The sequence below is a fragment of the Platalea leucorodia genome (assembly GCF_965183815.1).
Source record: "Platalea leucorodia genome assembly, chromosome: 4".
NCBI classification, from domain to species: domain Eukaryota; kingdom Metazoa; phylum Chordata; class Aves; order Pelecaniformes; family Threskiornithidae; genus Platalea; species Platalea leucorodia.
Genome location: NC_138826.1, coordinates 89,436,507 through 89,450,811, shown reverse-complemented (window position 1 = coordinate 89,450,811; position 14,305 = coordinate 89,436,507). Strand labels below are relative to the sequence as shown.

The following is a 14,305-nucleotide window of genomic DNA, read 5'->3' as shown; positions in this document are numbered from 1 at the left end:
AACAGTTCATTGAAAAGGCCAGAAAGATTAGCATCATCTATAGGCACAATTTGGGATTTCCTAAGGAGAGCAGGAGAGGCTGCTGATGGTATCTAATACTGCACAGAGCTATTTACCTAAACTGGAGAATTTGGAAGAATCACTAACGGTAAATGTTTCGAGACAGGGTCTATCTTAATTCGCAGAATTTAGCTTATTCTGAAGGTCACCTCCTCCAAGATTTTTTTGACTGAAAATAGATGGGAAAGGCGATTTCTGCCTGAACAAACCTATCCAATAAACACATTTGCCCTATTTTTTTTCTCAGCATTTGTAAAACACGTTCAACTATTGTATGGATTTTTCTTCTAAGCTCGCTATACATAAATGTCTTGCAGGTCCCATCCCAAAAACCCTTTTCTGCTAAGGGCAGATTTACATTAATAAAATGTCCCCAACATGACTATATAAGCATGGATATAATGTCAAACCCTCCCAGCAGAGATGAAGTCATAATGGGGGAAAAAAGAAGACAAAAAAATTTAGACGAATTTGTCAAGCAAAAGAAGAGAGACAGCATTTCTGTGCTGACATCACTTTGCCTGCCCTGAAGCCTGGCTCATTTAGAAATACTGCGAAATCCATAATTCCAACTAACCCGGCTTTACCAGCAATATTTTCCAGGAAATATCTAGTTTCTACATCTTACAGAATGCCTGTAATAGGAGTCTCCACTCTGGATTTTCTTTCCCTTCTTGGTTTAGCAAAGTCTGGAGCAGGTGATCTTCAGGCCACAACAGGTCTGCACATTCATCATGTTTTTCGCCAGTGAAGACCCAGGACTTATGATGGAGAAAGATACACCAGCCTAATACTAACTGCTACCACCTGATAAGAATATTTGGTACAGTTTTAAGCTTGTAATGTTTCATTTTAAATCATATATGCATTAGAAAAATACAAGATGATGCCCTGATATTTTCTGATCCCCATGTATTGACTACTGGTCAACAATATTTTTACAGGTGGATATATTACAATGTGCATTGGATCAGCACATAAAATATTTTAGACTCTACTCCAACTTTGTACATGGAGAAAACGTGGACTATAAAATGTATCCTTAACTTGTCAAAAATACTCTGAGACTCCCGACACCCTTAACTCAGACCATGAAAAGCACATCTTACCATACATTACAGTCATGTCCAGCCAGCATCCCAGTTGGCTAGCACTTTAAGCTAGACTGACTGACTGAAACAGCTTGTCTATTATTTTCTGTGGTGTGGGATTAAGTAAGCCGGGCTCCATGATTTCTGTTATGTTCCCATCCACTATTGCTCCCTTACCTTTTGTTAGTGGGCAAGGAATAAAGCTCTTGGATTTTAACGGTCTCATTAGAGTTAGGTACTATCCTTATCATAAAATTACAGAAATGCCTTACTAGGCATCTGGTTTTGTAGCTACAAGTTTGTGATGACTTTCAAATACACTTGCTAAATTTTCAATTCTGGAACTAATGACATATCTTTTAGCCAGAACTCAACCTGAAAACTTTTTGCAAAAGCACGTGTTTACTACCATGTGAATATGTTCCGTGCAAGTTATTCAGAAATTATTATTAATTTTGATTGTACTGCAGCATTAGTTATTCTGGATAGATTTGGTCCATTTTGCTGCAGTCTTGGTCTAGCGGCAAGATTTCCCTATATGACCTCCATCAATTTTTACTTGTAACATTTTTTACAGAAGCAATATTTTGGGGATCAATATTCACACTGTGTTACCAGGTATGATCACTCATAGTTTGTCAGTGATATCTAAAATTCAGCTGCAGCATCTGTCCCTCAGTTTTCTATGACAATGGGTTTTTACTACCACAGAGATCAACGCTCACTTTCTATATCGTTTATCTGACAAGTACTTGGGGTCACAATGTCATCTAATATAGGAAGAAGGTCTTGGCAAGATCTTGTCTCAGAGTTAACTATTAAGCTGGGCTCATTTTGCTTCACTGATAAAAATCAATTAGCACTGAAGACTGGCACTTGTTTCTGCTTGGATTAATATTCACAGTGTCCTTCCACCAATGTTTTCTATGAATAAGAGCATTGAAATCTCTTGATTTTGGCCTCATTGCTATTTTACCCTCTTAAAATTCTCCTTGTTTTGCTTTCTGTACTCTTTTCAGTTTCTTAGACCACCTGGTCTAGTGGGTGGCGTCCCTGCCCATGGCAGGGGGGTTGGAGTTAGATGATCTCTAAGGTCCCTTCCAGCCCAAGCCATTCTATGATTCTATGATGATTCTATGATTAATAAGTGAGACTTTACTGAAAAGCCTTCTTTAGGTGCTTATTCACACAACATTAGTGGATTCCCAAGACCACACAGATACAAAGTGAGAACAATATCTGCAATTTGGACAAGGAAAATAAATAAAAAAGATAAGCATCTGCATTCTGCTAGCCTGTGTATCACTTACAAAGTTAATAAAGTCTCCCACTCTATTAATATAAGAGGTATAAATGGATGTATGCACCTATATATATATATATATATATATATATATATAAAAAACCCAAACAGTAAAAAACCAGTGCCCAGTAAATTAATTATGAAACTAATTTGGACAAAAAAGGATTTGGGAATCCTGACAGGTGATCAAAACTCTCACTGGCCAGAATAATTAATGCAAACAATGAACATATAAACATGACAGTTTTACACAGTAATATTTAGTACACCGTTGAAGTAGTGAAGTAGTGATGGTCACTTGGATGCTTTATCTCATTCTTGTGACACGACTCAACAAGATTACTAACCAAAGAGAGAGCAGGAGAGTCAGAAAAGAGCTTTCAGAATAATTAAACATGCCTGGGAGCAAAAGACCCCAGAAGCACAATTTGTTTACTTAAAAAAAAGGATTATTCAATGGTGATTTCATAATGAGGTACCTATAAAGGATGAAGTGAATTTTGATGAAAAATAACTCTTTATCACAAATGAGATGAAGCTGAAACCACACATACTCAAGCCAGAAATAAAAGCAGCGCGGCTAATTAACCACAAAAGGCTGTGATGGATTTTGTATCACTGGCAACCTTAAATAGACTGAATGTCCCTCTGAAATACAATTCAAATACAAGTTGAAATATAAGTAAATTCAGGGAAGTTGCGTGTTTAGTTTAGATGGTCACCAAGGTTTCTTCCGGCCCATGAACTCCATGTATAATCACAATAAATACAGTAAAACCTGAAAGGATGAGCTCTTTATTCTTACCACAAACAAAAACCTAATGTAATGATGCTATAATTAACTTGTGGTCTCACAGCTGATACACAAAACAGACATGTCTAACTCTTCTATTCTACACTATGAGGCATGAATTCATATATCTGTCTGCCCACGTACCAGGGATGTGATGAGGAGACACACAAGCACCAAAGTCTCCTTCCCTCTTTTGATTCTAGGAAGAATGAAAATGCTATTAAACAAACAAGCAAAGAAACAACCCTTTCTCCATCCACATGAAACACTTTAAACCACTTCACACTGGCAAAATGGACATATAGTTTTGTAACAAAAACTAAAAAAAATTAGATTTTGATGTAGATGTCAAGGTTTACAGTGAGAGCTAGTAGCTTTGACCCACTGATACAGTTGAAAAGAAGAGGCAAGCTATTATCCAGATCTGGGATAGCATATTTTGGTGTGACAGTGCTGTTATCTTGGTAGGTGATATATTATTTCCCTGCTATCTTCATGCCCTGATAATTACTGCAGAAACTGAATGGGAGATTAAAAAAAAAAAAAAACAAAAACAAATCAGATGGAAAGCATGCATTAACTCCTTTAAAGAGGTATTGGAAAATACATTAGGAACATCATTTAAAAAAATTAAGTTAATTATCTATAAATGTAAGATAAAAAGAATCTATCAACTGTAAAAAGACCCAAGTAGGCAAATGATAAAAAATTATCCTCAACTTCTCATATTAGCAAATTACTCAGACCTTAAAGGAACATGCTTGGATTTCTTTTGCTAGTCATATGCTTCTGCCTACAGCATTGTGGGTCTTAGGACCTCTGAAAGACAGCAATGCCCTGCTGGGTCAGATTAACACTCCATCTAGTCCTGCTCCATCTTGGAAAGCAAGAAAATGAGGTCCTGTTTAGGGAGAGAATGACAGCCTGCCTACTTTGTCCAGTCCAGTCCTGCCACAGGTCCCCAGCACCCAGTACTGTCACATTAGAGGGTACAATGCTCCTCAGTCTTTGTAATATTTACGTATGAATCTCTTGCCAATTCATTTGTTCAGTCCTTTCTGAATCCACTGAATCAGTCTGCATCCATGGGTTTACTGCTTATTCTTCCTCTCTGGTGATACTGGATCCAGGAGGACCATCTCGACTGAATGATGCAGAAATCAGTTTTTCTGGTGAATCCACGTTTTTGCTCCAATACTGGACTGACAGTAATATAAATAAGAATGTCTAAATAGATTTCGACCCAAGAGAAAAAGATACTGCCTGAAAGTTTTTTAATACATTTCCTCACTTCTGAACAAACTGGGGAACGTGAGCATCCTCGTGGATCTTCTTCTCACGTAATTTCCATTTTCCTGAAGGCATTCCCCTTCCTCCCCCATGAAAACCCAGCTGTGCTATCCGGTGGAAACGCAGTGGTTTTCAAGAGGTCAATATCAAGCTTCAGATTCTCAGTTACCTATAACAACAAAGAACCTCTGGCAGCTGTAATGGGCTGTTCTACTCCACAAGGGACAGCAAAAGTCCAGTTTAACAAAAGAAGAGTTTTACAGCTTCTTGTGGACAGCAGAGATTATTGGGATTGATGAGTCTTGTGCTCAGCCAGGAGCGAACTGTGATCCGTTACACAGTCACAGGATTACAGATCTCCCTGTGCCTGTCACCTCTTGCCATGACCTTTAACGAGCATATGGCTTTCCTCCCTCTTTCCAAACTCACCCAGCCTGTCCAGCTTCTCTTTCAGAGACTAGGTCTCCATACCTCTCAAGCCTACTCTCGACCATCTTTGTTTGGCTTTTCCTAGTTTCTCTCTCCTCACACGGCCTCCGCAGCCTGCTCCCTCTTCTAACTGAAGCCTTTAAAGGAGAATAAATTTTTCAACAGACATCAACACTTTGATTAAAATGAAAGAAACCAACCATCGCATGGATGATTTCCCTTTGCGGAGTTCAGAGAGCACACTGAAGTTGTGCAGGAAAACAACCAGGAGGTGGGACTCCCAACCCGAGGAGATGCCCTGAAGCTTCCCAGCCTATTTTCAGGTCCCAGGCGCCATTGAGAAACCCTGTGGTGTCACAGTGACAGCAAGGCAGGCGCGAGGCACCCGTGCTTCAAACTAACAAATGGCCAACGGAGTACATGCACATGTGCACACTGCAAGCACGGTTGCTGAATACAGACCGATGTGCTCAAAATTGCCATCTCTGCCCCAAAATGTGTCTGTGCAAGGGCTAAAGAGCTGAGACCATTTTTTTAGTGGTTATAGATACCATATGGGGTTTCATCCTCATCATACTGATTTTGCTGGGAAAAAACTGCTGCTGGAATAATTTCATACGTTTTATTTTGAAGGGCTGAAGTTTGGTAAAATTATATGCAACTAAATCCAAATATCCGTAAATGAAGGTGTTTGGTACCATCAGCAACAAATACTGCTATTGGCGGTGCCCATAATCAACTTCTATATAAAAGTGAAAATACTTTAAAGATATTTAACTTTTCAGACCTCATATCAGTTGGATATTTGAAAAAGCGCCGTATTCCTCATGTACAGTATTGCCTTTAATGCATTTTCTTCCTCACATATGGTGAAAGGAATGAAATTAGATTGTTCTCTATACTAATACTTTTCAGTATTAAAAAGCACTAGCATGGTGGGGTAATTGTTGATCTGTAAAGACAATGTATAAATAAATCACCAGCAATCTCGTTTAGATAAAAGCTCAGTAGGCTTTTTTCATTTTCTACGAGAGCTAAATTTCTTTTGGATTTATCTATGTATGGAACATGTTTACATGAATGCCATATATCAATCATTCCAACAAAGTTATTTTGGTGGAATTGAGGGAGGATAAGGAAGAAATCTTACTTCTTTCAATATTAAATATGTGAAAGCAAATTCAGGAATTTCCAGTGTTGATGAGAAGTAAAAGACATGTAGCTCTGTGGATGCTTCACAGACCATTTGATAAATGTCCAGCAGGTTAAACAAAACACAGGGAAGACTGTAAATGATACAGCAATTGCAGCCTCTCATCAAACAGGAAAATCAGCAAATGACTTTGCAGATATAATAAACATCTCAAGTGCAGAAAATCTTACTGCCTGTGATCTGCATTTCACAGGTCAAAACACTTGCTTCTGCTAGGAAATCACCCAAGATAGTTCCCATAATAACTGTGACTGCAGAGGTTATTGCTAATGGATTTCTAAATGCTAAAAATCTCTTCAGTGGCAAATCTGAGCATTCTGTGCTGATTTTAAAAAGTACACAGTAAAAGTAAATGTCTATGAGACAAATGCAAATTGAGGGAAAAAAGTGCTTTTGTAGACACATACTTCAACTTCCTAACTCGGCCTTTACTGAGATATATGTATTATTTTCAGATTTTAATTCTGCAATGAGTTCTTTTTTCGACAATGAGAACTACGAAAAAGGTAGGGGATGATTTTGTGACAGGTTTCCTTAGGCAAATCATGCTCTTAATCTGCAAAACCATTTAGCCAGTGAAGACTATTTAATATTTTGGTAGGGAATGAAGGGTTAGGGCAAGACAGCATAGCATCTATGAAATCAGAGTGCTTACAAAATCTGAGGGAAGCTGAAGTCAAAGGCAAGGAAGGTTTCTTTTGATGAGGCTGGAAAAGGTGATTGAGGTCTGCACAAGTGAAGCAACATCGCTTGAAAAGGTGGCTGCCCTGTAGCAAATGGTGCAATGGGGGCTGCTGAAGTTAGCAGCACTCTGTCAAAAAATAACGGGATCACTTACATCTTCTGCGGTTTTACTTGACACAGGAGTCTGAAGGAATTGGACCAAGTTAACTGCAAGCATGAGAACAGCTATTTTTGAACACCCGCTGTCTCGCCAATTCCATATTAATCACAGAGGAAAACAAAACTGGCTCTGGAGGTTTGTTTGCACATCTACCCACTGGGGATGGATCACCTGTCTGTCACATTTGCCAGTCACTGTGAACCTGGCTCAGACATTAACAGCTGAGCTACAACAAGAATAACCTGGGAGCCGTCTTCCCTCCTAAGCAGTGTCATTTAATGAAATTTGTATCCTTGGATCACATCAGAAGTCTTTAATTTTTTTTTAATCCATCTGGTTTTTTTTTAATTCCTTCTACCTCTCTGTATTACTTTCTATATTCCTCCCTTATTTCCAACATTACCTTGTAAAATAAAAAAATAATGCACTCTATCTATTCTAGTATTATACTGTGCCATACCGACCTTTTCCTCATTTAAATTGTAGCACAGCACACACAAATGTTAAATTCAGCTAATACAATTTTATATCAGCAATTCAAGCACAGCGTAACTGGATCACATGTTCGGTCTCTAACTGTAATCTATACGGGATACTGGAATTTATTATATATATTTTAACTCTCAATTATTTTCTTATTTCTTCACAACGTTTGCTTGTTTTCCTATAGCAATATATTTTTGTTTTCAGGATTAAACAGACATTTCTGTATGTTACAAAAACCCCAAAATCATAGTGAAGAAAGTAGAGTGGTCTAATTCTCCAGCTTCCAGCTGACCTACATTCAAGTTCGTTAGTTGGGGGCAGTAGACAAACCCCTCAGGAAAGCCACATTTGGTGTAGCCTGAGACAGAATACGAACATTTGCTGCACAGCAGGCTGTGGGTCAGGGAGGGGAAAAAAAAGGCGTACTTTTGTATTTTTGTAAACAGCTAAATAGCACCTGTATGTGTTCAGAGCCAAGGATCAGAAGAAAACTGCCTTACTCCTTTCCACTGACATATACATTGGATATTTAAACCTTTCAGAGCCTGAAAATTCCCAGGACATTAATTATTGTTTTTATTACAATAATTTAGCATTTTGTGACTTCTCCTAGGAATATTTTGTGTCCTAAGCAATTACTGAGGACACTACATCATACAGTAATTATTTTTTTAGTATCAGCTCTGTAAATACTATCCTCACAAGGCATTTTAAGATTCTTTGATTTGCTTGTGCTCCCTTCTAACTCAGTAGTTCAAAATTCAGCCTACCCTAAAATTATGTTTGTTTAACAGTTCATTTTTGCATTAAAATTCTGTGACCAAACTCCCCCAAAATGAGGCTGCAAAACTGCTAATAACAGCAATACCAGAGCTTGAGCCACTGCAGAGGATGCGCTCAGGGCTGTACATTCACTGTGTTTTCCCTCCAGTTTGATGGCTAGCCCTGTTTTTGAGATCAAACACTGCGCTGAAATAAGAAACCTGTGTTATAGCATGCTTCAAAGAATCAGGTAGTGTGGAAAGAAAGTGCAGTATTCACATATGTACAAAGGAACTGAAAAATCTGGTCACTTTAATTTCAGACTTCAAAGTTTTGACAATTTTCCTTCAGAGTACAGTGACCTATTTTAACAACTGGCCTGTTAGTACATCCCTGCAACTGCATACAAAACTTGCAAATGACAAAAAATAATACAAATTTGGTTAGAGAGAAAAACAGGCTCCCCATGGTGGAGAAAATGTCACGGGAATGGTTTATAACATCTAGGTTTGGTCTTTCCCACTCTTCTCCATAAGGGCTGGCATGTACTCTCACCATAAATACAGACAATTCGCTTGTTCAGCAGATCAGGTATCACCATGGAGTAGAAGGTGGCTGGAATGAAATTTGGGAAGGTGTAACGGCTCCTGTGGGTCCCAGGGGCCGGCACAGCTGGAGCACAAGGGTTAGGGGGGAGGTGAAACAACAGTGGGTCAAAGACAACATGATGAAGGACAAGACTTCAAGGACCTTTTGCTGGGTGCATTGAGCAGGGCAGAAGGCAGGCAGCTGTGTTATTCTTCTGTCCCAGAGAAGAGGAAATTTCCTCTGCTTGAGAAAATATTTTCACTATGTCTCCTCATTATTTGGCGCTGGTTCTTTGAACAAGAATTTACTTAGGAGAGAGACAGCTACATGACTGCAATCCTCCTAGCTAAACTAAATCTCTGAATTCACAGATGATTCAAATAGCTGTCCCAGACTACAGTTTGCATTATAGTTGTTTTGAGCCCTTCACCACTTCAGGCAATAAAACTTCGCATTTCTAAAAGTCTCCCGTAGTGTAGATGCCTGAGTCAGTAGATACAAGAATTAAAAAGTATGGATTTTTTTAATTTAATGTCAAATAGATTGGGTGCAAATTAGCTTTTCCCTAAAAAAATAGACTTTTGACCCAATCAAAACTATTTGCAGAATTTAGCTAACAAGTGAGCATCAAATACTTTATTTTAAATGACAGACGTTTTTAACTGCATCTGTGATTCTGAAGGAAGGGTCTTACCTGTGAATTTTGAAACATGTTGCTTCCATTTATATGCCTAGGTACTACTCCGACAGCGATAGTTCCCTGAAAGAGGCACAGTACGCACCCTCTTGGCTTCTGTAACCTACTACATGAGCAGAGTAGCAGTAAGATTTCATTGCATGCTGTCTAGGACGGTCTAAATTTAAAGGTTCAGCGGAGAAAATCTGTTTGTTTCTTACTTTGCAGGCTGCTTGTCATGCTGGCCTTACCTCAAGCCTCATTTTTACATTAAGAAATTCTGACTGTAAAGCTAAATAATGTTTCAAACAATCATGTATATATAACTAAACACCTACACATCTGCAAAATTAAGTCCAAGTTTCAAACTGCAATTATAGTAATGCGTATAATTTGAATTAACTATAATTTCAGAAATTCTGTAAATCCCTTTGAAAGGATCTGTTGCTTGTTGATTTTGCGCCATGTGAAGACATGATAAATATGACATGTAGTCTCATCACATGAATAATGCATTCTGCATCTTAAGCAAGCAAGTTCTGCTCCAGAGAGATGCTTAATCCATTCCCTGCTTCTGGGGATGAAAGGAATTAAACTCAGTGCACTGATTTCACAGTATGTGCTCATTTGACTTTAATTATAAAATGATTATTTCAACATTTTTTCCATGTAAAATAAACCAAGCCTGAGCTCCATGCAACCTCTATAGAATTATACTACTTCTCTGTGCATTCAGTCTTTGCTCATCAATACTGCACTTTCAATACAGTTTCACATGGAAGGATAAAAACAACCTCTTGGGTTTTACAGTTGGTATAGCAGTTTCAGGTCTCACAGCAATAAACGCTCCTCTTTTTGATATCTGGCCAAAGGAAGGAGCACTAGAATCCTTTAAAGTGAATTTAAATGTCATGAGAAGGAACTTTCACCAGGCAGAGGGAGATGACACGATCCCACGCTACGCTGGAAGATTTACATCACGCATCCTGGATATATATTTTCACCAGTATTTTTTCCACAGACTGCTCAAACCTGTGCAAAGCTCAGTATAAGATCATTTACCTTGCTAAAAACCAAAAATTTTCTCTTGGCTGATTCAATGGCCAGAGCATTCCTTGGGAATAGGACATCTGCTGTCCGTGTCTCAGGAATGACAGAGCGTCAAGTGGATTAGACAGCTATACTGTCAAAGGCACTGCCATGCTTCAAGCTTGAAAAAACAGCACTTCAGGAATGTGATGTTTTATCAGGCATACCATCTGGGGGGAATAGAAATGAATGCTTTCCATACAGTGTATGCTCTCCTTGTAAGAATTACTGACAGTAACTCCAGCTGACATGTCTCCATCCAGGTCTAGAAGAATTTACCAGGTTCATTGCATCGTACCTTCCAATTCAAAAGTTATTTGGAGCTGACCTACATACTGTCAGAAGCCAGATCTTGCCCCCAAGTAAAAGCAGCTGTACTACTTCTGGTCTCACATTAGACAAAGCTACTAGCTAATACTACTAGTTAATGCTACTAGTACTCCTCTTCCTGCCAAGCCAAGCTGGCTAGCTGGGATGCGTCTGCATCAGTATCAAGACTAATCCATAGTGTGGATAAACCGCCTACAGACAAGACAAGAATAGATGCTATTTACAAGGTCCTAGCTTACATATGAAATGTGGGGTCAAATTTTCTCAGCGTCCAAGTGATATAAAAGTTTATGCGCTATTTTCAGAAACTTCAGCCAACTCCTAAATGTTCAATTTACTTCCCGGAACAGTGCTTAGTTTTACAAAGGTATTTATGTATCTAAACCCACAACATCCACTGTGCTAGAATGGGAATTTGTCAGGGCACGAAGAAGTTTTAGTTATTAGTTTTTTTAATATCCAACCAGCTCAATCTCATTTATCCTTTGGGGCTCCTAAGGTCAAGAGACGCAACAATGTGTTAAGACAAATGTCTTCACTATATTAAAAGCTGAAGAACACACATAGCTTAGATCAGTTTTTTCAGAACACCTGAAATGAAACAGAATACATCTCACCAAACATTTGTCAGTATTATTTCTCTGAACAAACCATGACTCATGCACAGCACACAGGAAAGATTTATCTGCAATGCTCTCAAAAACTCCAGAATATACAGCAACTTTTAAAAAAATTCAAAATAAATGGTCATTGGTCATGACAACTATTCAACACTTGAAATTCCTAATCTTATCAAATGCTCTTGGAGAGAGAAAAATTGCACCGCTTCAACTTTCATCAAACCTTCTCTTTAAAGAACACAACAGAAAATCATCAGGAGTTCTCAAAATTTCATGTGAAACCATGAACTTCAGTCTGTGTTTGGACCTTAGCATAAGTGTTTTATAAATACAATAACCCCACCACAAATGACAATTACTAAGTTCACAGTGAAAAAATTTAAAAGATTAAAAAAAAAAAAAGTAGATACTTAGTATGTTAAATATTAGTGACCTATGAGCTAAAGCATTACCTGAAGAGGCACCCGTACAGAGGTCTTAATTCACTCTGAAGAACAATGAATCTTGATTTGTATTGACTTGGAGAAAAAAAATCTGGCTGGTGTTTGTATAATTAAAGAGTTTCTCATAACAATAACTGTACACTGGACGCTGTAGTCGCTTTGCTTCACAACGGCTATGATCTTCATGATTCTACCATAAAAATAACTATCTTTAAATCACTAGGATGGTTTAGTAAATCATTCATCTCTCTCTCACACATACAAACATGTACACAAGGCATCCACAAAACATGTAATTTGGCCCTTCAGAAACACTACAGCTACTGGGGTGAGATCTAAGCCTGGCAGTGGCGAAGGTCTGAGCTCCATCCCCTGTTATCCATCGCCTCCTTGTGGGTTGTGTGACTTTGTTCAATAATAAGGCCATGGAGTGCAGAGAATATTAACATCAGTCATTAGAAGGTGGGTGACATGACCTTACAGCTTCTGTTTTCTATTGCAATACATCTTCCCTTCGAGTCAGAGGTTACTGTGCTTGGGGTGAGACTGGCAGCATCAGTTACTCTGCCTGTGCGCAACCTTTGTCAGTGTTCATTTGTTTTCGTTAAAAGATCTCCCAAATTTTACTTGAGGTGAAAATCCCTTTAGATTGCTGCATAATACATACAAAACTTGCTTTTCATGGGCACATTTTGCAGACTTGTTTAAAGTAATTAGAAGAGACACAGGTTTGAAGATCACCTATTTTAACCATTGATCTAGAGGTCCAGCTTTGTGCAACAGGATGACAGAAAAGACAAGGATGGCATACGTGTGGCAGAAAATCACGTGAAGATGAGAACTCTGACAGAGTGTTGCTCTGCTACATTTCTGAGCCTGTCCTATCAGCACTGGAAAATATGAGCCAATCTCCCTATACCATTGAAAACAGGTATCAAAGAACAGATTTCGTGGGGCCTGAAAATACGCGAGCCTCTGATTAAAAGGTTGTCATGATCAATGTCTGAAATCTGCTGCAGAAGACAGAGAAACAGGGATGTTCTTCACAGCAAAAGCCCAAGGTAACCTAACTGCAGGAACTCCTCACAGCTCCCATGGAACCTTCCTTACAAAGTTGCTTGGTAGTAACTGTAATTCATTTGCTTTTTATAACCAGTTGAATTTTGATTAGTATTACCTTGCTGTTCACAAAAAAGTTAGGTGTTATAAAAAGCAAAGCAAGTCTTACCTGGAATACTCTGTCTCCTCACAGACAGTGCTCCATCAGGTGGCTTTGCCTGGTTTGCAGACTTTGTGTAAGGACTCTCATCTAAACAGAAACAAGCAACACTTCCAGTTACTGTTAAATATAATGTTAAAAACAATGTAGTTTTAACCCAAATACTGTGTGAACTAGCAACGCAGAGCACAAGAGCTGCTGTGAGCTAGATGAGGATGGATATTTCTGATACTGACTCAGTGCTCAATGGCATGTTTAGACTTGGTGACAAAGGCTCCGAATAACAGAGCTGAAAAGGATGGGGTAAAATTCAAATTGGAGATAACACTTAGTTGATGACAGGCTTGATATACAAAGGCCTTTTCGGTTTTAACATAACCATAGAAATTTCCTTTTTCTCATGTTAAGAAGCTTCACATGTCAGAGACTCGAGTGAGAGAGGTACCATCCCTGTTCAGGAGTGAAAGGCTTGCAGAAGCTTTTGAATATTCTGGCTGTAAAGATGCACTCCTTTTCCTTTGGGATCTGGCAGTGGGTGGTTCCTTTTCTGTCAGAAGGATTGATCGGGGAAAACATCAGAAAGCTGTTGCCAAATAGGCCAGGCACATTTATGCCTGAAGAATGGCACTGTAAGTGTCTGTGTTTAAATAGGAGGCTACGTGGAACACCTACTGATCAACCTCAGCGCATAAAAGACCACTAATGGTGGGATGAGTCATCAATTAAAGGCAGCATTAGGCAGAAAGTGAGTCACTTCTACGCCCCTCTTAAGAGCAGAACGATGGTAGGAAAAAAATCCACCTATATTATAGCTTTAAAAAGGACAAGCTATAAGCTCAGGAAAGGAATGTGAATAAAAGAGAAGAAACATTATTATGTGTTTTATTATTTCTATCAAAAGAAAGGAATCAGAAGAAATTAGGCTTCTGTCTTGCTTGTCCTTTAATCAAGTGCTCAAACGCTTTAAAGTATTATCAAACCCTTCTATTTGCATATTTTCCTTCAGGTTGCAAAGGACCGATGCGTTTACAGCATGTGCATGAATACATGCTTAAATACAGATCAATGA

The 14,305-nt window shown here is 38.6% G+C and overlaps 1 protein-coding gene across 11 annotated transcripts in view; it reads right to left on the bottom strand.

Moving 5' to 3' along the window:
• GRIP1 (glutamate receptor interacting protein 1) overlaps positions 1–14,305 on the bottom strand; it is a gene marked incomplete at its 5' end in the record, with an annotated part of 332,803 nt that overhangs the window by 94,401 nt on the left and 224,097 nt on the right. For all 11 annotated transcript variants that reach the window (XM_082308369.1, XM_082308362.1, XM_082308360.1 and 8 more), the window contains one exon: positions 13,246–13,326. In XM_082308369.1, the coding sequence (XP_082164495.1) occupies positions 13,246–13,326 (81 nt within the window). The remainder of the gene's footprint in view (positions 1–13,245; positions 13,327–14,305) is intronic.